Source organism: Manis javanica, chromosome 2 (genome assembly GCF_040802235.1).
Source record: "Manis javanica isolate MJ-LG chromosome 2, MJ_LKY, whole genome shotgun sequence".
In the NCBI taxonomy this organism is placed as follows: Eukaryota; Metazoa; Chordata; class Mammalia; order Pholidota; family Manidae; genus Manis; species Manis javanica.
Window position 1 is genome coordinate 172,330,128 of NC_133157.1, and position 27,314 is coordinate 172,357,441.

The 27,314-nt window shown below is 36.0% G+C and overlaps 1 protein-coding gene across 1 annotated transcript in view; it reads right to left on the minus strand.

The window, feature by feature from the left end:
• The window catches only part of CNGB3 (cyclic nucleotide gated channel subunit beta 3), a 175,129-nt gene that overhangs the window by 21,901 nt on the left and 125,914 nt on the right, over positions 1 to 27,314 (minus strand). The window contains exons 12-15 of the mRNA XM_036995840.2: positions 24,158 to 24,317; positions 22,155 to 22,252; positions 10,811 to 10,894; positions 1,450 to 1,568 (exon numbers count right to left, since the gene is read on the minus strand). Coding sequence (XP_036851735.2) covers positions 1,450 to 1,568; positions 10,811 to 10,894; positions 22,155 to 22,252; positions 24,158 to 24,317 — 461 coding nt within the window. The remainder of the gene's footprint in view (positions 1 to 1,449; positions 1,569 to 10,810; positions 10,895 to 22,154; positions 22,253 to 24,157; positions 24,318 to 27,314) is intronic.

Below are 27,314 nucleotides of genomic sequence, written 5' to 3' on the forward strand. Positions count from 1 at the left end.
GTGACTCTATCAATTGTGAAATGGATATATTAATAACTGACTGATGGTGCACTCTTCTCTTCACCTTGAGTGCCGGTAGGCTAGTTCAAGACTCTAATGTTTCACTTGGACCACTGCAAATGACTTCTAATTGACCTCCTCTAATTTATTCTTGCTCTCTTCTCCACATAGCTATTGGAGTGGTCTTTTAAAATCATAATTCAAATTGTATCATTCTTTCTCTAAAATTTATTTTAGAATAAAACATAAATTCCTTACCTGTATAATCTGGTCCTTGCTCGCCTCTTTGGCCTCATCTTCCCACAGTTCCTCTTACTCACTCACCTCCAGCCATACTGACCTTTATGTCTTTCAACCAGACAAGCTTGCTTTACCTTTAGGGCTCTGCACTGACTGTTCTATTATCTGGGAGGTTCTTCCTCCATTTCTGGAAGGCTGCTCCATTTACGCTTTCAAATCTCAGTTCAAGTGTTATCTGTCCATAGAGGTTGTCCTTGACCACTGTATCTAAGGTAGTATCCCTGGTCACTTTCTAACAATGTTTGCCTCCATAGCAGTTATTACAAGTGGATTTATCTTGTCTGGTTAATTGTTTATTTATTGTCCATTTTCCCTCACCAGACTGTAAGCTCTGTGAGGGACAACATCTTGTTTATTGTTTTCACAGTATATTCCCAGAGTTTAGAGCAATACCTGACAATGTAGCATGTACCAGGCACTAAATAAGTGTTTCTTGAATGAATAAATGAATATGTTTAAATACAATAATACATATGGGAATGTTTAGCCCACAAAATGCTTAAATTTTGTCTATATTCTTACTCTTGGTGACTTGTAAGAAATTTCTGGCCAATAGGAAATAATAGTAACAATAGTTAACATTAAGCTGTTAATGGATGCTGGACATTGTTCTAACTGCTTTTAATGAATTAACTCATCAACACTCTATGATAAGTACTATTATTATTCTAATTATTAGGATGGAGAATAGAGGGGGTCTAGTAAGAGGGAACAAAGCTAGTAAATGATGGGACTGGGATTTAGACTCAGGCACTTTTATCCCACAGCAATGATCATTATCAATTGCCTACTAAAAACCACTGTTAGCCAGGCTTTCAAGTTTTCTGACAATCTTACAACAGCTAACTCCTCAACCTCGTCTTAACCATTCATTCATTCACTATTTATTCACATATTCAATGTATATTGAGCATATATTATTCCAGGCATTGACCTAGGTCCTGGCACTAAAAAGCTGAATGAAATAGGTAGGTCTTTGAGGGAAGAGAAGGAATAAATAGAAATGTGAAAATCCTTATTTTACTAATGCTGTCAGCATAATCAGACCTTTGATAAATTTGAGCAGAAACTTTTGGTTATTATATGAACTAAGACTTTTCTTTTAAGACAAATGATTGGCTTCAATATTCATGAGGTGTCTTTCAGTACCTGATTTCTCCAAACACTGCGCCAGCTTTCAGAGTAACCAGAACTTGAGCACCATCAGAGCCTCCAAGTACTTGGACTTCTCCTTGCTTGATGATATACATTTCCTTGCCAATTTCTCCCTATATGCCAGATATAAAGGTGAAATGATAGTCACTTCATTCTTGACAACTATGCCCCAAATTAAGAAATACAAATCTTATAGAGGAATAAGTGTAAATGAAGGAGACAAGGAACATCTATATAAAACTAATCTTAAGACCTGAGGTAGCTACAGACATTGGAAAGGAATTCCATGAAAGAAAATTATGAGGAAAGTGATACTTCCAAACATATGAACACTTTATGCTACCTCTGGATAGGTGAAGGTATTTCAGTCAGCACATTGTTCCAGGAATGGGCATGGGTAGAGGAAATGATTGTAACCATCATCACCTAGCCATTGGTGGTCACTGCTATGCTTTGAAGAAGGTGCTTGGTCTATCCAAAGAGCATGACAGCCATTCAAAGGTCAACTCTTCTCTTCTGCCTATAGTCTTGAGGTTTGATTTTAGTGATTGGAGCATAGGTTTCCTTTAGGCTATTATCATTATTCTATATTGAGAGGAAACTGTTAATGCAGCAGGTTGTTTTAGTCCATTCTTTTTTCTCTCTGGGGACTCGTGGAGCCAGTGCAATGGCCCTTGTTCCAACCCTGAGAACTAAACTCCTGGAATGTTCATGTAGTCACTGATGAATGGTGTTGTTCTGTAGGCCTGAGACAGTGTAGGAGGATGTACCAGGTTGTCCGCATTATTTAATGTAAACACAAAGATTTATGATGTATACTTGGTATCTAGCTTGGAATCTGAATCATGGATGGTCATGTAACCACATAACCAGCTTCATTTAAGAACTTTGGACTGTGAGACATAGATGGTATTCCCTAGGTGGAGATTATTTTGTTCTTGTCTCTACAGTCCACAGTTGGAGAGAAAAATGCCATCCATGTGATCCTCTCAAAAGTAGGACCTAGGAAGCCTGTGCCTGATTTCTCAAGTCTTTGCCTATGTCTATCTTTTTCTTGCTGTTCCTGCACTGTATGCTTTGCTATTATAAATCTTAAGCCATAAATTAACTCTCTGTTGAATCATGCAACTCACCAAACTAATGGGTGGTCATGGGACCCTTGGAATATGTCCTCTTACTCTATGATCCAAAAAGAATAAATATGTCTTACAAGAGGCCTCAGTGGCCTTTGGGTCAAGAAAAGCTGTTAAAATCTAAATAAGCCAGTCCTCATAATTGTTGCTGCTAGGCAAACAATTTGGATAAGAGTACCCTCATGTCTTAATGAGTTGGGTATTGATCACACTGAGCTATAAAAGAATAGTATGTATATAATGAATTCACTCACTAGGTTCAGGAGGAGACTGGCTTACTTGAATTTATCAAATGTTCTTGTTAATCATATTTTCAAAGGATTAGAATACACTAAAATTAATTCAGGATTAATAATGGTGATAGCTTATGTTCTGTGACAGCTGAGACAATGTGTTAGTTTCAGTGCTGAGTATAGAGATTATGATATATGAACTCATTTATGAATGAGGGAAACACAATTTAATCATTCTCTAGGAAGTTTTGAAGTCCTTTAATACCAAGGGTGATATTTTGAAAGTTAATTATTGTTGTATTATAAATGTTAGGTTGGTTTTAAACTTTTCAGACTCTACCTCTTAGTTAACATATGGAACATTGAGATTCTCATTTTATCTCCCCATTACTTTTATAAAGAAGGTAGAGGAAGTATTATTATTTCCATTTTACAGAAAGAAAAATAAAGGCACAGGCTGGTTTGGCCACTTAGCCAAAGCTCTATGCAGTAATTAGAAGCAAAAGGAAGCCTAGAATGCACATCTCCTCACTGAGCAATGCAAGTATATTTAAATTTTGCATTGTACAAAATATTAAGCAAATACTTATTCTCAAATACAGATTAAAGCAGAAATTCCAAAACAGATGGATCTTACTGTAGTTATTTCCATAATATCAATGCTAATAATATCTTGCATTTGCATACTACTTTTAAAAATCAAAATAATGTGATTTGACATTGCTCCTTATTTTAATACCTGCATTTGTTGTATCAGAACATGCTATTTACAGTTGCATATTATATGAACTCATATAATGCTTCAAAAATCCCAGTGAGATTGGATGGGAAAGATATCATGATTCTTATCTAAAAATTGGTAGTAGAGGCTCGAAAAGGAAACTTACAAGGCTAGAAGATGACAGCACTAGAACTACCAGCACTTATATCATCTGATTCTATAGGGTATGCACAGATAGGCCAGGGTCAAGATTGATCTCTTAAAAAACAATAAAAGAGCTATGAATTATTTTAAAAATAAGGGAAGACATCTGAATATTAGTTTTCCAAGAGATACTCAGGAAGTAATGATTAGGACAGGGTCATATTCCTTATTCTTTGCATGAAGTAATTCTCAGGGAACTGGAATGATTTTTCAAAGGCAGTTATTACAACTGACTGGAGATGGAAGTACATAATGGGTACTTAAATATAGTTCAGCACTTTTAATTACTTTTTATGATCATTTAAATAATTTTCCAAGGATATCAGGCATAATCAATGAACCAAAACTTCTACTATTTCTTGCATATTTCTAGGCTAATTTAAGCGTTTCCTGCAAGTTTAATTAGCATTCAAATGAAGTAGACATTCCTTAGAGAACAAAGTCTGACAGCATGTGGAAAATAAGCTCAAAACCAAACCTTGTGGTTGGTTTATGTACTCATTTGGAGAAAGTGTAGAAATGCAAGACCTTCTGGTAGAGTGGGCTAACCCTTAGTGAGAAAGCACTTTAGATTTTCAAGGTTCTTGTAGAAGGCTATTTCCAAGGCTAGTAGGGCCCTTTTGACATTCAAATGAATTATTGTAACTTAATCCTGGGAAAATTTCCAAATACTCTTTGAAGCTGCCCAAGGTCCCCACTCAGTCAATTTAGGAGCCCTCTGGAGGATTAACTCAGGTCAGCAAACTCAGTCCTGAACCCTTCCATTTCCTTGGTTATTTAGGCAATCTTCAACAGAATATGGGCTTTTTACTTCCCTTTTCCTACAATGATTTGTGGAAATGATAAGCAAAATGAAAGGTGAATTCAGCTATCCAAAGTCTGGTCAAGTAAAACTTTCATCTCTGTAAGTATATACTGTGAACTAAATCTCTTACAAAAACTAAAGAAATGTGGCTTGTAGTCTCATATCTTCTCATTTTTACTCTTCCTCCCATTTATCCCTTTCTTTTCCTCATTGGTGTTCACTGACCTGTTTGTATTATTTAGTGATGGATGTGATGTGAGAAAGAAATTAGAAATAAGAGGACTGCATTTACTCTACATTTCACACTTTGTTAAGCAAACTTGCACTGCCTAGGGGCACGGGAGCTAAAGTTTCTATGAGTTGTCTCAATTTTCAGTGCCGGTTGCTATTTGAACAAATTGAAACGCTATTTTGGTGCAATAAGGCCATGTCATTCCAAATACACCGTTGCCCTAAATGGGTCCTTGAACCGAAAAAAAGTGATTTCGTATCACCAATCTGCATACTTTTAGCTTGGACTAATTTGGCGTTACATATTCTTGCTTTCCATTATATTACACTTACTCTTGCATTTTTCCTTTTACCTCCGACAGTTGTTTTCAGTTGCTCTGTTACTTCTTCCTTGATGTCCCCCATCAATACTGGTATTCTTCCAAGTAACAGCCTTGTGCTCTTCTTTCACCTTTTGTTGAGCTTCAAACGAAGTCTGTTTGCATTATGTGCCTGTTCCCAAAGCTTTACATACAGTTTTATCCTCTCTCATGGACTAGATTGATTTCCACCTGTGCACTAGTTACATCCACTCAAATGCCTTGAAGTACCTTACACTCTATTTGACTGTCTTTCACCATTGTCCCAGTTGATTACTACCTTCTGTTCCTTGAATATGCCAAGCTATTCCAAATCTTTATCTAAAATGCCATCCTCTCCACTTTATTTTACTAAAGAATTATTTCTTTTCAAATCTTACAAAGGTCGTACCTACCAACCTACCAACCTCCCCATACTCAGCTCTCTCCCCACCTCCGTCCATTTAAATCAGTTGTCTTTGCCACTACACACAGTCTCCTCGCAAATTCTATTTTCCCTTTATGGAAGTTAGTACATTTTGGAGTTATGTATTTATTTCATTTCACTTTTTTATTGTTTGTCTCTTCTATCAGGCCAGTGAGTCTCAATTTGGCTGCATTTTAGAATAATTTGGAAGCTTTCAAAAAATATTGGTATGTGGGCTCAATTCAGACCAACTGAATTGCTGCAGGCTCCTAATACCAGGCAACTCGGATGTATGCTGTAAACTGAATACCCCAGCACTACACTGTAAGCCACTGGAGGACAATAATCACCATTTTCTTTTGCTCACTGTTGATTGATTTTACCCAGTATCCAGCACAGTGCCTAGCCCATAGTATTCAAAGATATTTACTGAGTTTCATTGAATAAACACTACTAAACATTTCTAACTTTTGTCTTATTGTAGTTCTCTGTACTCCTCCTGTAGACACCATTCCTTCCTTTCTGCCTTAACTCATGCTAATTATTTCCTCTGTCTGGAATGCCTGTTTATTTTTTCCTCTTGGTACACACCAACTCATTTTTCAAGATTTAGCTTGCAGAGCATCTTCTCAGGTAATCTGGCTGGTACCCCAGAGGGACCAGTGTCCTTACTCTGTGTCCTATAACAGCTTGTGCTTATTTCTACCATAGTCATCATTTTTGAAAGCTGTTCTTCTCACCCTCACTCACTAGTGAACTCCCCAGGGCTTTGGATAATATCTCATTTCTTTGAACTGCTCATCTTTTTCTACCTTTTATTTTGATTATATCTTCACTATTGCTTTAGTTTCTTAAGATACAAAACCCAAGGTCATCAAGTTACTAATCAGAGATGTGCTAAAATGTTCTTTTTAAAGTTATTTATAATAGCAAACATTTGGAAATTGATTATGATATAGTCATAGACTGGAATATTATGCAACTTTAAAAGTGAGGTTGTAGAAGATTACTTAATAACATAAAATGTTTGTATGATACATTTTTTATTAAGGTATTATTGATATACACTATTATGAATGTTTCATATGAAAAACAATGTGTTACTACATTCACCCATATTATCAAGTCCCCACCCATACCCCTTTGAAGTCACTGTCCATCAGTGTAGTAAGATGCCACAGATCCATTATGTGCCTTCTCTGTGCTACACTGTCTTCCCCGTGACCCCCCATACCACGTGTACTAAACATAATACCCCTCGATCCCCTTCTCCCTCCCTCCCCACCTGCCCTCCCACACCCCTTCCCTTTGGTAACCACTAGGCCCTTCTTGGAGTCTGTGAGTCTGCTGCTGTTTTGTTCCTTCAGTTTTGCTTTGTTGTTATACTCAACAGATGAGGGAACTCATTTGATACTTGTCTTTCTCTGCCTGGCTTACTTCACTGAGCATAATATTCTCCAGCTCCATCCATGTTATTGTAAATTGGTAGGGGCTGTTTCTTTCTAATGGCTGAAGAGTATTCCATTGTGCATATGTACCACATCTTCTTTATCCGTTCATCTACTGATGGACACTTAGGTTGCTTCCATCTCTTGGCTATTGTAAATCGTGCTGCAGTAAACATAAGGGTGCATATGTCTTTTTGAATCTGAGATCTTGTTTTCTATGGGTACATTCCTGGGAGTAGAATTCCCAGGTGAATGGTATTTCTATTTTTAGTTTGTTGAGGAACCTCCATATTGCTTTCCACAATGGTTGAACTAGCTTACATTCCCACCAGCAGTGTAGGAGGGTTCCCATTTCTCCACATCCTCACCAGCATTTGTTGTTCTTAATCTTTTCAATGCTGGCCATCCTAACTGGTGTGAGGTGATATCCCATTGTGGTTTTAATTAGCATTTTCTGATGATTAGTGTTGTGGAGCATCTTTTCATGTGTCTGTTGGCCATCTGAATTTCTTCTTTGGAGAATTGTCTGTTCATATCCTCCACCCATTTTTTAATCGGGTTATTTGCTTTTTGGGTGTTGAGGCGTGTGAGTTCCTTATATATTTTGGATGTTAGCCCCTTGTCGGATATGTCATTTACAAATATATTCTCCCATACTGTAGGATGCCATTTTTCTGTTGATCATGTCCTTTGCTGTACAGAAGCTTTTTAGTTTGATGTAGTCCCATGTGTTTTTTTTTTTGCTTTTGTTTCCCTCGCTTGAGAAGATGTGTTCAGGAAGAAGTTGCTCATGTTTATATTCAGGAGATTTTTGCCTCTGTTGTCTTCTAAGAGTTTTATGGTTTCATGACTTACATTCAGGTCTTTGATCCATTTTTAGTTTACTTTTGTGTATGGGGTTAAACAATAATCAGTTTCATTCTCTTGCATGTGGCTCTCCAGTTTTGCCAACACCAGCTGTTGAAGAGGCTCTCATTTCCCCATTATATGTCCATTGCTCCTTTATCATATGTTAATTGACTGTATATGTTTGGGTTAATATCTGGAGTCTCTATTCTGTTCCACTGGTCTGTGGCTCTGTTCTTGTGCCAGTAACAAATTGCCTTGATTACTGTGGCTTTGTAGTAGAGCTTGAAGTTGGGAAGTGAGATCCCCCCTGCTTTATTCTTCCTTCTCAGGATTGCTTTGGCTATTCGGGGTCTTTTGTGGTTTCACGAATTTTAAAACTATTTGTTCCAGTTCATTGAAGAATGTTGTTGGTATTTTGATAGGCATTGCATTGAATCTGTAGATTGCTTTAGGCAGGATAGCCATTTAGACAATATTAATTCTTCCCTAGCCAAGAGTATGGAATAAGTTTCCATTTGTTAGTGTCCTCTTTAATTTCTCTTAAGAGTGTCTTGAAGTTTTCAGGGGATAGGTCTTTCACTTCCTCGGTTAGGTTTATTGCTAAGTATTTTATTCTTTTTGATGTAATCGTGAATGGAATTGTTTTCTTGATTTCTCTTTTGGTTAGTTCATTGTTAGTGTATAGGAAGGCAACAGATTTCTGTGTGTTAATTTTGTATCCTGCAAGTTTGCTGAATTCAGATATTAGACCTAGTAGTTTTGGAATGGAGTCTTTAGGGTTTTTTATGTACAATGTCATGTCATCTGCAAATAGTGACAGTTTGACTTCTTCCTATTCAATCTGGATGATCTTTATTTCTTTGTGTTGTCTCATTGCTGTGGCAAAGACCTCCAGAACTATGTTGAGTAAATGTGGAAAGAGTGGCTATCCTTGTCTTCTTCCCGATCTTAAAGGAAAGGCTTTCAGTTTCTCGCTGTTAAGTATGATGTTGGCTGTGGGTTTGTCATATATGGTCTTTATTATGTTGCGATACTTGCCCTCTATACCCATTTTGTTGAGAGTTTTTATCATGAATGGATGTTGAATTTTGTCAAATGCTTTTTGGCATCTGTGGAGATGATCATGTGGTTTTTGTCCTTCTTTTTGTTGATGTGGTGAATGATGTTCATGGATCTTCGAATGTTGTACCATCCATGCATCCCTGGAGGAAATCCTACTTGATCATGGTGGATGATCTTTTTGATATATTTTTGAATTCATAGTGCTAATAATTTATTGAGTATTTTTGAATCTCTGTTCATCAGGTATATTGGTCTGTAATTTTCTTTTTTTGTGGTGTTTTTGCCTGGTTTTGGTATTAGAGTGATACTGGCCTCATAGAATGAGTTTGAAAGTATTCCTTCCTCTTCTACTTTTTGGAAATCTTTAAGGCGGATGGTTATCAGGTCTTCACTAAATGTTTGATAAAATTCAGTGGTGAAGCCATCTGGTCCAGAGGTTTTGTTCTTAGGCAGGTGTTTGATTGCCAGTTCAATTTCATTGCTGGTAATTGTTCTGTTCAGATTTTCTGTTTCTTTCTGGGTCAGCCTTGGAAGGTTGTATTTTTCTAGAAAGTTGTCCATTTCTTCTAGGTTATCCAGTTTGTTAGCATGTAATTTTTCATAGTATTCTCTAATAATTCTTTGTATTTCTGTAGTGTCTGTAGTGATTTTTCCTTTCTCATTTCTGATTCTGTTTATGTCTGTAGACTTTCTTTTTTTCTTGATAAGTCTGGCTATAGGTTTATCTATTTTGTTTATTTTCTTGAAGAACCACCTCCTGCTTTCATTGATTCTTTCTATTGTTTTATTCTTCTCAATTTTGTTTATTTCTGCTCTAATCTTTATTATGTCCTGCCTTCTACTGACTTTGAGCCTCATTTGTTCTTCTTTTTCTAGTTTTGTTAATTGTGAATTTACATTGTTCATATGGGATTGTTCTTCTTTCCTGAGGTAGGCCTGTATTGCAGTATGCTTCCCTCTTAGCACAACCTTTGCTGCATCCCACAGATTCTCTGGACTTGAATTATTGTTGTCATTTGTCTCCATATATTGCTTGATCTCTGTTTTTATTTGGTCATTGATCCATTTGTTATTTAGGAGCATGTTGTGAAACCTCCATGTGCTTGTTGAATTTTTCATTTTCTTCACGTAATTTATTACTAGTTTCATACCTTTGTGGTCTGAGAAGATGGTTGGTACAATTTGAATCTTTTTGAATTTACTGAGTCTCTTTTTGTGGCCTAGTATATGATCTATTCTTGAAAATGTTCCATGTGCACTTGAGTGGAATGTGTATTCTGCTGCTTTTGGGTTGTATGATATATTGGTACATCACCAAACAAGTTTCAAAACATATAGTATGACACCAATCATAGGAATCCAGCTCTGTCAATCAGTATAAAAAGTAGGTTGAATATTAATAGTGGTTTTTTTCTGGGTGATGGATCTTTTGTCTTTGTGCTTTTTTGTGTTTTCCATAGTAAAAATAATGAACATGTATTACTTTTGTAATTACAAAAACACAGTGAAAAAGAAAGTGGCATTAATTATTCACTGAGTGAAATAAGTGGAGATATCTGATAGTTAGCCAAAGACATAAAAGGGCAGAATCACCTTTCACTTCTGTAACTTTTTTCTTTCATTTAAATATGTGGGATGTGACAATTAATGATTTACATTTATACAAAGCAAGTTTCCAGACTCTCCTCACTTACATCCTTAATGTAAATAATTAAATCCATATGGTCTTGTTCCATTTTTCAACTCTGAGAGCAGATTGTTGATTTACAGGATTGCATATTATAATTATTTCTACACTATATGGGAATTTACCCTGGACAATTTTGTTTAAACCTGACTTATGTCTGAACTTCTCAAATGTATTTATTTACTCGTCATGAATTTGACAAACAGCATGCACTCACCTTTTTGCAGACAAAGTCACCAGGTAAATAGACAGTGGATTTCAATCTTAGCAACATGTCATAAATCATCTGTGTGTCACAACCCTAAAGAAAAAAAAATAAAGAGAATAGCTAAAAAGCCAATATTCCAAAGGATTTTAAAATGTAATAGAAATAAACAGTAATAAATATTAACACTATAATATTAGCTGCCAATACTGTGGACTTACCTTGACCCAATATTTAGAAAAAAATACCTGTAAAATGATTTCAAGAGTTTGGGTCCTGGTCAGATAGATTTGGGTTCTAATCCTGTCTTCACTACCTATTGCTATGTAACGTCTCATGCCCTCGGTTTCCTAATCTGTCAAAGGGGGTTAAAATGGTACTTATCTCATAATGGTAAAATTTTATTCAGGTAAAACTCAACATAATGCATAATTAGTGATAGTTACTAATTATTATGATAATATAATGTTGATTATAATAATTGGCTTTTATTAGTACATTGGTTGACATAATCAAAATCTTTGCTGAATATTTTTCTTTCTGAAACATCTTTCATACTATTGTTAGATATTATTATTTAACTTTGATGGTTTGTATGTCTTTCTTCCCCAACTTAATTATTGTCTTCTTAAAGGCAGGGTAATTGTACATATAGATACAAAGATAGTATCTGTTGAGTGAATGACTATTCATATCCCCTTTAATAGTGTCAAAAATAAATTTGATTTGTTAGAATATATGTCTGTTTTTTAATTTTGTTGAAATAATTATAATTTATCTATTATAGCCTAAAGAAAAATCTATAGATGCTTCAAAAATCTCACTTTACTGTTTTCAAGTGGTTTTGCATTCACCAAATATTTTTATTTTTTCCTCCCAGAGCTGCTAAGATGTAGCTGCTTTCCTTTTGAGGTTGGTCCTGTCCATTCTTAGAGGAATTACTATTTTGCAGAGAACTAATCATAGTCAGCAGCAAAGGAGGAGGAAAAGCTAAGGGCCTGCCCTCAATTTGTGGATTGGATAATTATTTCTTTAGCAATCATCAGTTTTCCATAATGATTTCAGTAGCAAACACTTGACCTAGATCCATATGAAAGTTAAACCTCAGGGTTGCTTGACTGATAAGGAAAGTTAATAATTTATGATTGAAGTATCTTCAAGTAGCCATTGGTGAGAAGCAGTCAGATGAACTTCAAGTTAGAATTTTAAAAATTAATGTGAGAAAGTATAGCTTTTGGCTATCCTGGATAGAAGAAAAGGCCAAGGCAGATAGGAATACCTTTTTAATACAATCTAACAAATATTGATGAGAAGCTGCTATGAGCAGGCGTTTGTACCATGCCCTGAAGCAATCAAAGATGAAAGAGAATAAGGCTACTTGGGATGATGTTGTAAAACAGAAAAGTTGTAATTGATGGTTAATTATATCATAAAACATCCTAGGTAATTATCCATGTAACTTAACAGGAGTGGGGTTTACTTCTGCCTGGGAAGGGGAGAGGAGATATGGGGAAGCATCAAGGTACTCATGTGGGTAACACACTTGAGTCATTTTAAGATGAATATGCTTTGTATTTGCAAAGATGCACAAAGGACCTTTTAGGTACAGAATAATTAACCTTTTCTTTCGTTGTTTTGTATTTATTTTGTGAAAAGCATATAATTTTTATTTATATTTGTTTTATTCCTACCATGTCTCATAGGTTGTCCTATCTGTTAAAACAAATGACAAACATTTCTTTCTAAAAATTGTGTGTGTGTGTTTTTTTTAGTAAAAATTCTCTAAACATATGGCTTGTGTGCCTGATTTATTTTAATGCTGTCATCAGTTCAGAGTAATTTCATTTTGGAAATTAGTGTTCTGATGTTCAGAACTGTCTTAGAAAAAACCCAAACTTTGGATTTATTTTAGGGTCTCCCCCACTAAAGAATGTGATGTTTTAGAGAAACACCATTAGAAATAGAAGTTCTTAAGCATAAATATGTCTGTAATATTATGGCAATGAAGCTTACTCTCAATCATTCACATCCATGGAGAAAAATGACATTGTAAGTGATCAGAATAGAAGATCTAAAAAAAGCACTTACATTTACTTTCTTATGCACAATTTGGTTTTTCTGACATTAATTTTTATAATCTTAATTATAATTTGTAGGCCAAAATCAAATTTTCACTCCTTGAACAATTTCTATTAGAATGAACTTGGATGAAAATGCTCATCTGTCTTAAATTGTATTCATAGGAATTATTAATGATGTTAAGTGTTTGATGATACTTCTTATTGTACACATGCACAAAGGTATGTGTGGCAGTACAGGCACACCTTGTTTTATTGCCCTTTGCTTCAAAGATACTGTGCTTTTTACAAATGGAAGGTTTGTGGCAACCATGCACCAAGCGAGTCTCCTGGAGCCATTTTTTTAAACAGTATTTGTTCACTTCGTGTCTCTGTGTCATCTTTTGGTTATTCTTACAATATTTCAAACTGGATCATTCTTATTTTAATTGTTCTGGTGATATGTGATTAGTGATTATGACTTGCTGAAAGCTCAGGTGACGGCTAGCATTTTTTAGCAATAATATTTTTAAGTTATGTACTTTTTTTTTAGAGAATGCTATTATAAACTTACTGAACTACAACATAGTGTAAACACAACTTTTTTTATGCACTAGGAAACCAAAAAATTCATTTGACTGGCTTTATTGTGATATTTGTTTTATGGTCTGGAACCGAACCAGTAATCTCTATGAGGTCTTGCCTGCATCATCTTCAATACTGAAAAAATTGGAAACAATGTAATGTCAATTTGTGGACAGATAAAAATACTGAAGGTTTGTAGATTGGAATACCCTAGAGTGGTTAAGATAAATCAACCAATAAACAAACCAGATTGCCCTCTCTCAACCATTATTATTGAACTCAACAAATAATGGTCTGTTAAAAAGCAAGGTATGGAATGTATTTAATGACTCCAACTATGGAAAAACTAAATAAAATAATACTGCCTGTCACTGATGTTCATATCAAATAAAATTATAAAAATGAGGATTGGAAGGATACCCTTAAAATTATCTTAGTGACCACCTCTGGGGAGGGAGGAAGGAGAGTGGAACTGGGGAGAACTGATAAGACTTCAAATTTAACTCATTAATTTTAATAAACATAAAGGAAAACACACAATCCAAGATCATTTGAAGGAACAAAATCCCCTTTGCAGATGAACACATTTCATCTTTTCTCTTCTATCCTTCAGGTTAGCTCACTGGCAAAAAGCACTAATAAAGGAAACTCACTTAATGGGAAGTGTTAGACCAAATTAGGAGAAAAGCTCTAAAATTAATAAGCAAACAATTACTGCTTCCTCAGTAAAAATGCACAAGTACTCAGAGGGATAGCTTTTAGCTTATAGCTTGGATTTCCTCAGAGATAAATATTTGAACTGTTATAAATATGAATTTTTATTTACATACTTGCCAACTCATAGGTGATAACAGCTGTATGTAATAAAAACTTACAATTTAAGTTTCATCAATTAATTGATTCTGTTTCTGAATGATCGCTCTATGGACAGGTGCCACTGGCCTTGGGGACAGCTGAGTTTAGGACTAGATCCTTCTCATCTGTACTTGGGCTTAGTGAAATGAAGTTTGCAGTATGAAGTCATTATATTTTATGATGTATTTCAGAACAATTATGCCCCCCCACTCAGAAAATGATTATGTCCTTGAGATGCAATTTGCTCCATTATCCTATGATTAAAAAGATTTACATCCTGGGGCTAACATTTTTTCTTTGCAATGCAGCTCCATTTCATTTATAGAAGTCATTAGGAAAATTTCTGATTTACAGGAAGTCAGAGCACAGTCATTGTTTCACAAATGTCCTCATCTCTATAAAGTGAGAATACCTGTATAATTGTCACCATTAACATTATACTAATACATAGCATTTCTATTAAATTTTACTATTTTATTATCTTCATCTGTCAAATTTTTCCAACTTCCCTGTAATAGCTGGCATTAATTAATACATTATTATTCCTGGATCTTAGATGAGGCAATGGGGGCTCAGGAAGTCTATTGACTATTTCCCTAATGTTACATATGCAATAGGTGTCAGAGGAGGAGAATCACCAGTGTGTGTGTGTGTGTTTAAATTTACATTCTGAGCAACTTGAAGTCAAAATTTACATAATATTCACTTCTATATTTCCAGTCCAGTCTCTTGTCATAGCTTGGGGCATGCAAGCCACTAAATAAATATAGGTTGATGTATAAGAATGAAGCTGTTACAGTTTACTTCATTTAAAACAATGAGAAACTCAGTGCTGCATGAGAACTATAAGTTACAGATTTGAATAAGGATTCTGGAGATTTTAATGGAGTTTGGAGGAATTCTATTTTTTTTTCGAAATAACTTACAGATTGCATGGTGGTTCCTATACCCAGGAAGCTCTTCTTTTACTATGGCAAACTGAATACAATTTTAAAGTTGGTAAAATTTATTTTTGGAATGCCTACCTTCTCAGTCCCATAGGGTTTCTCCATTTCTAAGCTTATTCTTCCTTACGTTCTTTGAAACAGAACCTAAGATATTATCACTAATTTATAACACCCTGTGTGTTTAAGTCACCCTCAAGTATAAGCAACAGTCTTAAGGCTTTTCTCAACTGAATCCTGTTATTATAAAAGGAAATGCTTTGTCCCATCTTAAACTTCATTCACATTAAACAAGTGCTAGTGAAATGTCTAGGGCAGGGAATTCTAAGTCCCATTGCTTATGCTATTGAGTATGCCATTCATGCTATTGATTAGTTCCTGTTGGGAGAAGAAAAGTCAAATGTGATAAATAATTAGCAAGGTACTATGATGTCATAACTTACTTAGTTCTAAGATTAGTCCTATGCTCAATCTTTGCAGATGCTAGTAAAAGTCTTCTTCATCAAGCTTTCTTGAGAACTGACAATATTTCTATTTTTCAAGGACCTTTGGTATCACATAGTCAAAGTGGAAAGTCACAAGCTGGATGACACCCGGAGGATGAATCTAATCCATCTTCCTATGATCAGGCAGGGTCACATGAAAAAACTGATTTTGCCTGTGTAGAAACTTCCCTTTGATTCAATCAGTTTTATTTCTCAGTATTAATAGTAACAATAACAATGTAACTTACAATGCGCTAGGTATTCATATAAACACTTTGTGGTTTTAAGTCTCTTAATCATCACACAACATCCAAGAATGTTATTTATTTAACGTATCCCTGCCCCACTGGGGGCACTGGAGATCAGGGACTACATGGGTGCAACACCCAGGGCACCCCACTCTAGTACTTTAGACAGAGTAAGTTCTCAGGATGTGTAGTTGAATGTAGTTCATCTGTCTTATAAGCTCATTGTTCAAAATATTTAAAAGTCTAGCAATAGCACTTTATTACTGATACTATCAGGGTAAAAATAAAGTTAATAAAAATGAAATGTACTAAGTCTCACTATAACATTCTGATTTCAGGGCCTCTGGAGAAAATATGTGATGGCATATATGATTAGGGTGTCATTGCTGGGAGACCATGTTTAATTGATAGAAATAATATTGCATTCCCATTCTGTTCCTGGCTCAGTCTGTCACTCACATACAAAACTCTTCCTCAGCATCTTTCCGACCACTGAAGTCACAGCCTTTCCAGTATCTCCTAATCACATAACCACAATGAGTCACAGATCCCGGTGAGGTGTCTTGTTTGGAATCGGTTCTGCATTTTCACCGAGCAGCAAACAGTGAGATGCATTGTGCTTTCCTTGACAGACGGGTGGTACATTTGGTGTCTCTAGGACCCTGGTTTCCTACTTTAGACTCTGGGTTTTTAGTTTCTAAAGAATGCGAGTTTAACTCTGGCCACTAGGTGGCGCAACATAACTTTTATTAAATGCTCTCCCTTTTCTGGTAATTTAGTGGTAGTGGCAAAATGTAATTTCCCTGGTATTTAATTTGATAAAGCATATTTAAAAATAAAAATAAAAAATAATGAATCGTCAGAAAGGGGGGGGGAATTGCCCAACGTCATAGAAATGAATTGCTCCTTATTAGCTTAATTCTTGAGCTTGTGCAAGAACAACATGCAATCTGTAAAGAAGAGACATTTTTATGAAAAATTTAAAAAAATTATGACCATTTATCTCTCAGCTCTTAGAAACACTGATCACCCCATACAGAAGTAGAAAATCTTACTAATTAACCACAATTGATTGAAGAAAAGTTTTAGTAAAATTCTATGTCCTTAATTCCATCAGCTTTGATTAAAAGGGAAAAAACCCACATGAGATTCAGGGTCTTTTCTTAGTAGGAGAGTAGCAAAAGAGTATGTGAAACTGATGTGCCAAATCTAAGTCTGTGAAAACTGCCAAAGGATGGTTTTGAGCTTGCATTGTTTTTTGACTCTAGGGAAACTTCTCTGGTTCCTTAGCATCTTATTCTTACCCCGATAGAGTTGGTGGGGAACTAAAAAGTTGCTTTATAGAGCCGTTAAGATCACAGACTGTGGAGTAAGAAAAACCTGTGTTCAAATCCTGTCTCATTGCTTAAAGCTCTATGGCCTCAGTCAAGTAAGTAGTTTGTACTTTCTGTAAAATGGGAATAGTACTAAAACTTTCGTCAGAGGCTTGCTGTGAGAACTAATTGAGAGAAAGTTATGAAGCAGATAATGCAGTGTAGTACACGGCCAGACCTCAGTAAACAGCAGCTATTATTTTTGAAAAGACACATTTATCAATTTTAAAATTTGGGTTAACAACAGTTTGGTTTCTTACCTTTGACTGAATTACATTCTGTATAGTTTTGACAATGTTTGGGGGCTGTGATGGTTAATTTTATGTGTAAACTTGGCTACGTCATGGTCTTCAGATATTTGGTCAAATACCAGTTTAAATGTCACTGTAAAGGTATATTTAGATGAGATTAACATTTAAGTCATTAGACTTCGAATAAAACAGAGTATGTGAGTAGGTCTTATCCAATCAGTTGAATGACTTAAGAGAAAACAAAATCTAGAAATCCCCTGAGGAAGAAGGAATTCTGCTTCCAGACTGCTTTTGGACCAGAACTAAAACATTAATATTGCAAGGGTCTCCAGCCTGTTGGCCTGCCTTGTAGGTTTTGGACTTGTCAACCCCATGATTGCATGAGCCAATTCCTTAAAATAAATCTTTCTCTATATATACATATCCTATTGGTTTTGTTCTCTGGAGTACTCTGAGTAATACAGGGATCATGTAAGAATTGGACATAGCAAGATATGGTAACAGTGTTGGGATTGAATGATTATGGACAGCTTGGAAACCTTTATGTGACATTGTCCATATTATAATTTATGATACTTTGGCAATTACATTACTTTTGCTAAAGCATTATGAGAGTCACTGTTCCACTAACATATAAACAAATTTCAAAAGGCTAAAAGGAAAGTAATATAAGCACATTTGTGCTTTTTGGAGTTGTTTTTTTTTAACTTCAATAAAATGCAAAATTAAAGTAACAGACGTATGTCTTTTGAAAAAATTGAAGCAACGTTATTTAGCATAGAGTCATTTACTTGTGCTGCATTGTAAACATTCTACCACATCTATGTCCATTCTCAAATTTACAGAATGGAGAGAAGTCCTTGTGAAATTTTTCACTGAAGGCCCAAGATGTAAACCTAAAACTTTCCTTAGGGTATCTAAATAGGTATTTGTGAGTTGAATGATTTTTCAAGTACCTTTTATTTCCCCTAAATCTGAAGATTGGAAAGACATAAAGATCTGCCTGCCAGATCTTTCTCTCTCCCCTTCTCTATGTGTCTTTCCTTTTCTCCTCCTGCCTGCCTCCCTTTTAAAGATGTGGAAGATTCATTTTCAGGGAGAATTCAAGATACAGAGGTTTTCAACAATCAGCAGTTACCTTTCTTCGTTATCCCTGGATATTCTGGTCTATTCAATGTGACCGCATTTCTTGTCTGTAAAACTGAAATCTATGCTGTTGGTTTCCATCTTTCTGGCTTGTCTTTGCTTATAGGATTGGACACATATTCCACAGCCTGGCTTCAAATGATGTTTCCAGATTAATCTTTAGTTATCACCAATGCTCTGGTCCTAAAGAAATTCTCCTGTTCTGTGAACAGGCAGCAATTCCCCACACTTGTGATAATAAGTGATAATAAGGCTTCTGCTAGGAGCTTCCACCTGCTCACTCTGTAGACTCCTAAGTATCCTTCTGGGCACACATACCACAAATGTTCCCTCTGTAACCTCAGTCCCTTGAGTGAACGTACATGACTGATTCAGAAACAACACAAGAGTCAAATGGGTGTAATTTAGGAGATTAGAATGTAGGATAACTATTCAGCTTATTTCCTTCCTAAGAAAATAACAAATCTATATGAACTACCAAGACAATCTTCATGAAAATAAATTTAGAAAGATTCCATACCTACTTATTTTCTACTTCATTTGGCTTTAGAAAAAAAACTTTTTTCATTTAACAGAAATATAAATGGAAATGGGTTCTTTCTGGAAGGAATTCCATCTTTAATGGAAATGTCAGGAAAGAATGAATCTAAGTCTATATACAACATTAGCAAGATGTGAAGATGTAACCTTTTTTCTCTATCAGATGATGCTGGTTTTATGGATTTCCAAAAATATACATAAAACTCAAGGAAAAACCTGAAAACTGGTAACTTCCCAAGTCAGAGATAATCCCAAAACATCATTGGTATATCATTCAAAGCTTTTATTTTCTTTAAAAGAGAGCCAATTGTTGTCATTTATTCTTAATTAAGCCAGTCATTAAGGTATAAAGAGTTTTAGAACATTTAAAAATATTGTTAAAATAATTTAACTTGTGGCTTTCCTATCTTTTTGATCATAATATATAGTAAAACAGACATTTGTATTTTTCCCAGTATACACATAAATACATTTATGTACATTTAAAAATGAATAAGAGAAACAAAAATTTTATAATAGCTATCCTTACTTATGTGTGAGGCACTCTGATACTTTCTTTTCTATTTTATATGTTGGCTGCAAACCACTTAAATGAATCCTGCAGTTTGAAAACCATTTATCTAGATGAACCTGTTTAACTAATGGAGGAATCACTCTCCCAGTCACGACAGAAAATAAGAAAACTCTGTTTGCACACATTCCATGATGCTTTTACTCTGCCAGAGTGTCCATTGTGGAACTCCCACTAGAAACTGGATATTAGGAAACTCCTTTCCTATCATCTCCAGGTGCATCTTTCCTTCCCTTTTCCACCCCTCCCTCTCCCTCTCTTCTCTCTTCCCTCCAGTCTCCTTCCCTCTTTGGCTTTGCTCATCGTTTCAAATATCCAATTAATTTTAAGTTTTACAATCTGACATATTTGGACTAGTCCTTCTTGCTTTGTATCATCTGCCAAGTTGACAGTCACATGGTTTATATCTTCATCACAATCTTGACGGAACTCCAGACCAGGATATGTGCAGGGAAGACGTCTAGGACACTGACCCAACTCCACAGCCCCGCAGAGCCGTGAGTCAGCCTAAGGCTGGGAGTGCCTACCTGACACTTCACCAGGCAGCTTCTGCTGCTTCATCTTGTCCCCAGAGTTATCAATTATGTATTTTCAAGGTGTATTTTGTGTATGGATTACATCTTCTTTTTCTGCCTATGCTTTCCATCCTATACATCAATTTGTTGATATGCCCAAATTTATTGCTGTAGCTTGGACCTCTCCTCTGCATTCAAAGTTATCAAAGTGCCTATAGACGTCCCATCTAGATATCTCTCACCTCAAACTCACCCCTGCAAAAACAAGAGTCTGTTTCTACCCCTCTCACCCTACACTTACTCTAAAATGTCCTATTTTGCAAATGATGTCTTTGTTCTTCCTAATCAGACTTAAATCCTTGGAATCATCCTTGATTCCTCTCTCTCTCTCACTCCCTTCATGCAGTCAAACAACAAGAACCATGGGCTCTTCCTTTGAATGCATCCAATATTTGGGCACTTAACAGCTCTGGTCCTACCTACTCTGGGTCTGGTCACCATCATCACTCCTACACATGGTTTCAGTAAGCCTGCTGGGCCTCCCTGCCTTCCACCGCTGCTTCTACAGTGTGCTCTCCATGCACAGCAGGGAAGGACCCTTTTCAGATGCATCTCAAATAGGTCACTTTCTGCTCAAGATCTTTAGTGGTCTTTGCACCACAGCTCGTACTACTGTCTCCATTAACTTGCCCCCTGTCTCGGCCTCGCTCTTTTTACTCTCCTCTAACTATTGCTTTCTATCACACTGCCTTTGCTCCAGCCACTCGGGCTTCCTTTGTACTGCATTCTTGGCTCTGGCTTTTCATCTCATCCATCTTCCTGTAATATTCCTTCTCTGCCCACCTGTCTCTCCTCTTTCCCAATATCTGCCTGGCTCACTCCCTTGCTTCCTACAGGCCTCTGCTCAAATGCTCAATCATACTTCATCAGAGCAGACTTTCATGACTAGTACCATCCTCATCCTCCTTAATCTCTTTATTTTTGTTCATAGCATTATCACCTCCACATATGTTACATAATTATTTTTCATTCCCCTCTTTTGGAATTTAAATTCCATGTTTCCAAGTATTTTTTTCAACTATTGTATTTCCAGTGGCTAAAATGGTGCATAGAACATAGTAAGAACTTAGTAAATACCTGCCAAATCAATTAATTAAATAGATGAATCAGTGAACACTACATAGAGAATTAAGAGTTGGGTGAAAAAAACTTAACATGCAGTAATCTACATTAAACAAAGGGCAGTAAAATTAAAAACATTCAAAAAGAAAAAAAAATCCCTTGGTTATGAGTTTTTTTCCTGGAGGGGGGTGGGGGGGGGGAAGCCTCTGCATCTGAATTCAGTCATCTAAAAAGTTTAAATTCGAAGCATTTTTAATAGGAGACATGGTTAGGCATGACTCTCTGATTGTCAGACCAATCCAGAGCTGATGAGGGGCCTGATTTGTTATGCATTGCCAAGTACATTCATAAATGGGAAATGTGCACGGTAGCAAAGACAAAGAACTGTAGAGTTTAATCATATTTAAATTAATGCAAGAAGAGTCTGAAAACTCTCCTTCTTTGACACCAATTAACAGAGAGTGTCTACTAAAGAATAAGTCATTTGCTGAGAGAGACCCATAATTTATTGACTCTAATTCCATATATATTTTTTAGATTATTTTGATTTCATTAAAACATAAGGCAATAAATAAATAAATAAATAAATGCTGTATACAACAAGAGCTTAGGTTTTGCAGAAAAATTGATAGGGCATCTTTCTTTTAATTATAAAAGCACTTGCCTTGAATAAGTCGACTTTGTTGATGATGCTGAAGTTCACATCAATGGTGAGGGCTAACTGCATTGTAGTCGGCAGGGCCTCAAGCAGGTTTGACTCATCTTTGTAGAGGTAAATACATCAAGCCACAAAGCAGAATAATTAATAACAAAAATCACCAAAGGATAAGAAAAATTTTCATTCATTTTTGGCCCAATAAACCTATCATAATAGCTTAATTACTTCCATGAGAGAAAAGAAGTATATTAATTATAGGTGACATAATATTTCTGAATAATTCCAGAACACTGCGTTTGCTGAAACTTTAGACATAAAGCCCAGAGATCATGGGACAAGGGCTAGTGAACAAACCTGATCATCAAAAGCTCCAGTTCTTGTCTTCTGATTCTGTGGATTCTAGTCCTAACATCCAAGGGATGGCAAACAATAATGAGTACCATGTGGCTTTGAAAGCTTACAGAGCTCTATCACTATCTTATTTGACCCTTGTGACAACGCTAAGAGTAAGTGTTCTCATTCCTGCTTTGCAGAAAGAAGAAAAAAAAGAAAGGAACAAACAAAAAATTCTGGACAATCAGAGAAGCTGTAAGTGACTTGCTTAATTGTGCAAAACTGGTAGGTGGCTCAGCTGGGAATAGAATCTGAAGAAGAAATGTGCCTAGTAAATTCAAATTATTGTTATTTACTGGCTTATTAACTCAAGAAAGAATGTGTATACACTAAATATTTCTCTACATGTGAATTAAATGCTGGCTCTTCAGGCTGCTAAAATATTCCATAAAAAACACTGCCCATTCTTAGTGTCTAGTATCCTATGAGTTTCTGAGAGTTGATTATTTTTTATGTTTTCTTACATCCATTTAGAAAAGAAAAAATGCTATATTATATCTTCATTTTGATTCCAATATTATTTCTAAATATGAAAATCCTTTCTACTAATATTCAGCTCCTTGTTTCCAAAGGTTGTTTGTCCCTAGTTCCCTCCTAAATGAAGGAGTCAGAACAGTATCCACAGGGAGAGAAGGAAGTAGCCCACGACAGCTCCTTTTGCTGCTCTTCCTCCTGCTTGAAACGCCCTCAGGAACAGTTGTGGATGCTCAAGAGAAAGGCAAGTTGCTTTGGTCATTCAGATTCAGGAAGAGGTTCTAAGCATGTGGCTGAAGTCTCTTAAGAGTGGCAGAAAGGTGAAAAAAAGGTCTTCGCATCAACAAGCAGAGGTTCTTAGCTGCTCTTAAGAACCTTTGTGATTTGGGAATCCCACTGTAATTTTCACTCTGGAGGCAATAGCTCTTTGGCTTCTCAGTGGCACTAATTCCTATTTTTATATGGCAAGGCATAAACTAAAAGTCGAACCTGATTATTGTCAACTAGCATGTTATCTTTAACTTACTTTATATCCTTTAATAAAAAAATATTTTTCAACTTAATATTAGAGTGCTAATAGTATATGCCAGAAATTATGAATGGTCTTTTGGAAGAGACTGTGTGCCTTACAGTAGGTTGGATGTAGCCTGAAAGATTGCTGTTCTTCTAAGTACTGTGCTCTAGGTAAGAGGCTGACACTGCAGAAAGTGTAAGGTATGGAGGACCACAGAAGCAAGTATGATTCCATTTAGGGCATTTGCTGGCCCTGTGTGCTTGGCTAAATTTTTCAGTTAGAAGCCTCCATTTCCTTGTCTCCCAAAAGGGGTTGATGACACTAATTTTCCCAATTCTTCTTCCTATTTCTTAGTGAAGATTATTTGAGGCAATGTGTGTAATACCTAGCATCTGGTAGGCACTGAATAAAATTTAGCCTTTGCTCTTTTAGGATTTGTATAATCGGTATGTTTTCTCTAGAAATGTAAGAAAAAAAAATTCCATGGTATTAAATTAATGCTTTAAAGATCATTTGGTTTTTTTTTTCTAATCTTTTGTTCAAATCCAGTTAGTCTCTACTTGTACCTTACAGAACTTTCATTAAGACATGGTTTGCAGGATTTAGTCATTAATTTTGCCATGCTTACCTAGCATTCCCTGAGAGTCCCACGTATATTCATACCAAGTCTGAACCCGATTCTGCACACTCTTAGAGATGGAATAAGTTTTCATGTAGGCGATGGTCTGATCCATGCAGATGCGGAAGTTGTTCTGATTGGCTGTAGCTGCCCCAATTACATCTTGCATCTGAAAGCACAAATATGGGTTCCTCCACATCCAGCAGATCAACAGGAAAGAGTTACTAAAAGTCCAGTTGAAATAAGAGTTCTCATGTGCTACATTCCATTCTAGTGCACTGACTCCTTGATTTTTAATACACTGATATTGGGCCCTAGTTTCAATCATTTACATAAAATATTAGGAAAATCATGTCCTCTTTCTGACCCAATAAGGACAACAATAAGATCTGTCTTACCTAACATGTGAGGTTTTTATGAGGATTTAGTCACATATAGCATGTGACTGTACACAATCTTCTTTGTAAACTTGTATATTACTGTAAAGATGTTAGTAGATATCTTAAAAATTATATAGTTTCTGCTTATGTAAGGTATTTACAAAGCTGAGCAATTACTTGGCAGAATGGCTAGTCCATTTTGGTGAGTCTTGCTTTGAAAGCGTCTTTCATAGATTATCCAGTGTGGCTGGCTATATAGACTCAATTCATCATGAAATTGCAACCTGTGTACTTCCCTTTGTGTTGTTTAGACAGAGAAAATCAAATCTCATCATGCTTAAGGCATAGTATTCAGCAAAAGTTGAAATGTGCTGAAATTACTGAAGCATCATCTACTGCTGTGACAATACTTAAGGAACTGTCAGGTTTTAGTTCTTGGATGTTTATAACTCAGCCATAAAAACCCACTCTAGGTTAAAAGCTGATCTTTAAGGTCTCAGCACAAAAAAGATATATAGCTCTACTCTATCTCTCACAAAGGGGGAAGAAAGTGGTTGTAAATTTGCTTTGACTGTGGGTTTGTAATAGGGAGGAAAACAAGGGCTTCACTTTCAGACTCTTAAGACTTTGCTCATTCATTCTAGTAGCAGAATCTTTTCAGATTATGGAAAACTAAGCATCCTTTGAGGACTAGCTGAAATGGCTTTTATTGTGATGCCTTCCTCAGTTTCCATTTTTAGACCTAAGAGGTTCTTCTGTTTATCAAAAAGTATCTGTGAGGAGCTATGCAGCTAGCCAACTGGACATCTTGTTCAGTTTTTAATTTACTCCTTGGGGGCAATTCCAAATATTCTTCAACAATTATTAGATCTCTTTCTCCCAAGATGTTCTTGACAGATGATGAACATTACCAAGTCACCTGAGGCCATGAGAATGGGGATATCAGGGGTTCGGTTGGGAGATTTAATAGAGTTTTTAAATTGGGAACCAAAGATAATTAAAAGCATTATTGATTGGTGTTGAGGGCCCAGAATTTGTAGTGACAGTATCTGAAGGGCTCATGTGCTATTCTTCAGCAACACTGGGTTTTGGTCGGGTAGATGAAGAAGACGTGCATTCCATGGTGTGTTGCAGATGAGAGGAAGGAAATATTAGTCTCTATGAATTGTCCCAGAGAATGGAATATTGTAGTTAAAATGTGACAATAGGTCCAGAGTGTAATTCTTGGTGTGGCTATATGTGGGAATTCTGAATAAGTGGAGGTTTTGTCCCAGGTCATATTATTATTATTATTATTTTTAACTCTTTTCCTTCTCAGCATTTTTTTTATTCACTATGAGAGTTTAAGGCACAAATCTCTACCTCCTGATTTAGTCTTTTTGGGGGTTCTAGTACTACATTTTAGTGGCTGTATATTTCTATTCTTCTTGGAACCTCAAATTCAATGTAAAGGAAGGTTTGGTGTGCTATATAAAGCAGTACTTCTCCAATTTTCAAGTGCATGTGAATTTTCTGACTCTCTTATTATAATGCAGATTCTAACTCAGAACATTTGGGATGAGGCCTGAAACCTGAATTTCACAAGTGGTGCTTCTGCCTCTAGCCTGAAAATCACACTTTGAGTAGCAAGAGATTTGAACTGGAACTAGACATAGTTTTTTCAATCTTTTAAAAACTGTGTTGGATACAGTAAGTGTCTATTATTCTCAATATTGTATGGTTCTATCATATGACTGTATGAATTAGCGATGACTCTTAATCTCTTTAAACTGGAGTTTCTCATCTGTAAAACTGAGAAAACATTGAAAGGGATGTGGCTACCTCACATAGATTTTATGAGAAATTATGAAATAATTTGACTTTTGCTATTTATATTCAAATGAATTGCATTTCTCTCTAAATCAGCTTCCTGTTTTCAATAATTTTTAATGCAATCTCCCTGGCCATTAAGATTATGATATTTTATATTTACAGCTTTTAACTGCTTGGTGCTCTTTTTCCCAAACCAAACTAGTTTCTAGATAGAGTTTCCTCAAAACCTCTCTCTCCACTCCATTATCAGGTTCAGGCTGAAGTTGCTGCGGTTGCCTATGTTAACGCTGGGTTTTACTTTCTGTTTGAAGCTTTAATATCTGGGACTATCCCTCCCAGGGCCAGCTAATCCCTAGAGGCAGAGCGCGTCTCTCACGTGCAGAGTCAATCCAGAGCCCATGTTCCCAGCAGCTTTCTTTATTGGTCTTTCACATTCCAGGCTATAGTCCATCAGCACTAATCACCCCAGGACCAGGTACTAGACAACGAAAGACAGCTCTCTACCCCCAGAGCCTGCCCCAAATATCCAAACTCGCTAAACCTAAGCCCGTTTCCTTTGCTTCCCTTGTTCCTTAGAGCTTCTACACGCGGCCCCCGAGGCACGGTGTGACCCGTCCTCTTGATCTGTTTATGTAACAAGCTGTCTTTTCAATGCCAATAATCTCCTGATCTCACCTTTTAAAACTTCACCGTAACTAAATAAAATAAAACCTGTATTTTAAAACAGTATCATCCCTTCAAATTCATATTATATTTTGATTAATCTTCCTTGAATCTCTTTGTTCAAAGTCCTCCCCTGGCTGACTTCCCATTGCCTTTAGGATAAACTTCAACATCTTTAATGTAACTTTCAGAGCTCTTACATACATCTCTAACCTGATTTACAAATCCTTCACTCCAGTTATTCTGGTATTTTTCCTATTTCCTTAAACATACTTGTGCTTTATCATTACAATCTTTTACACACAGTTTCT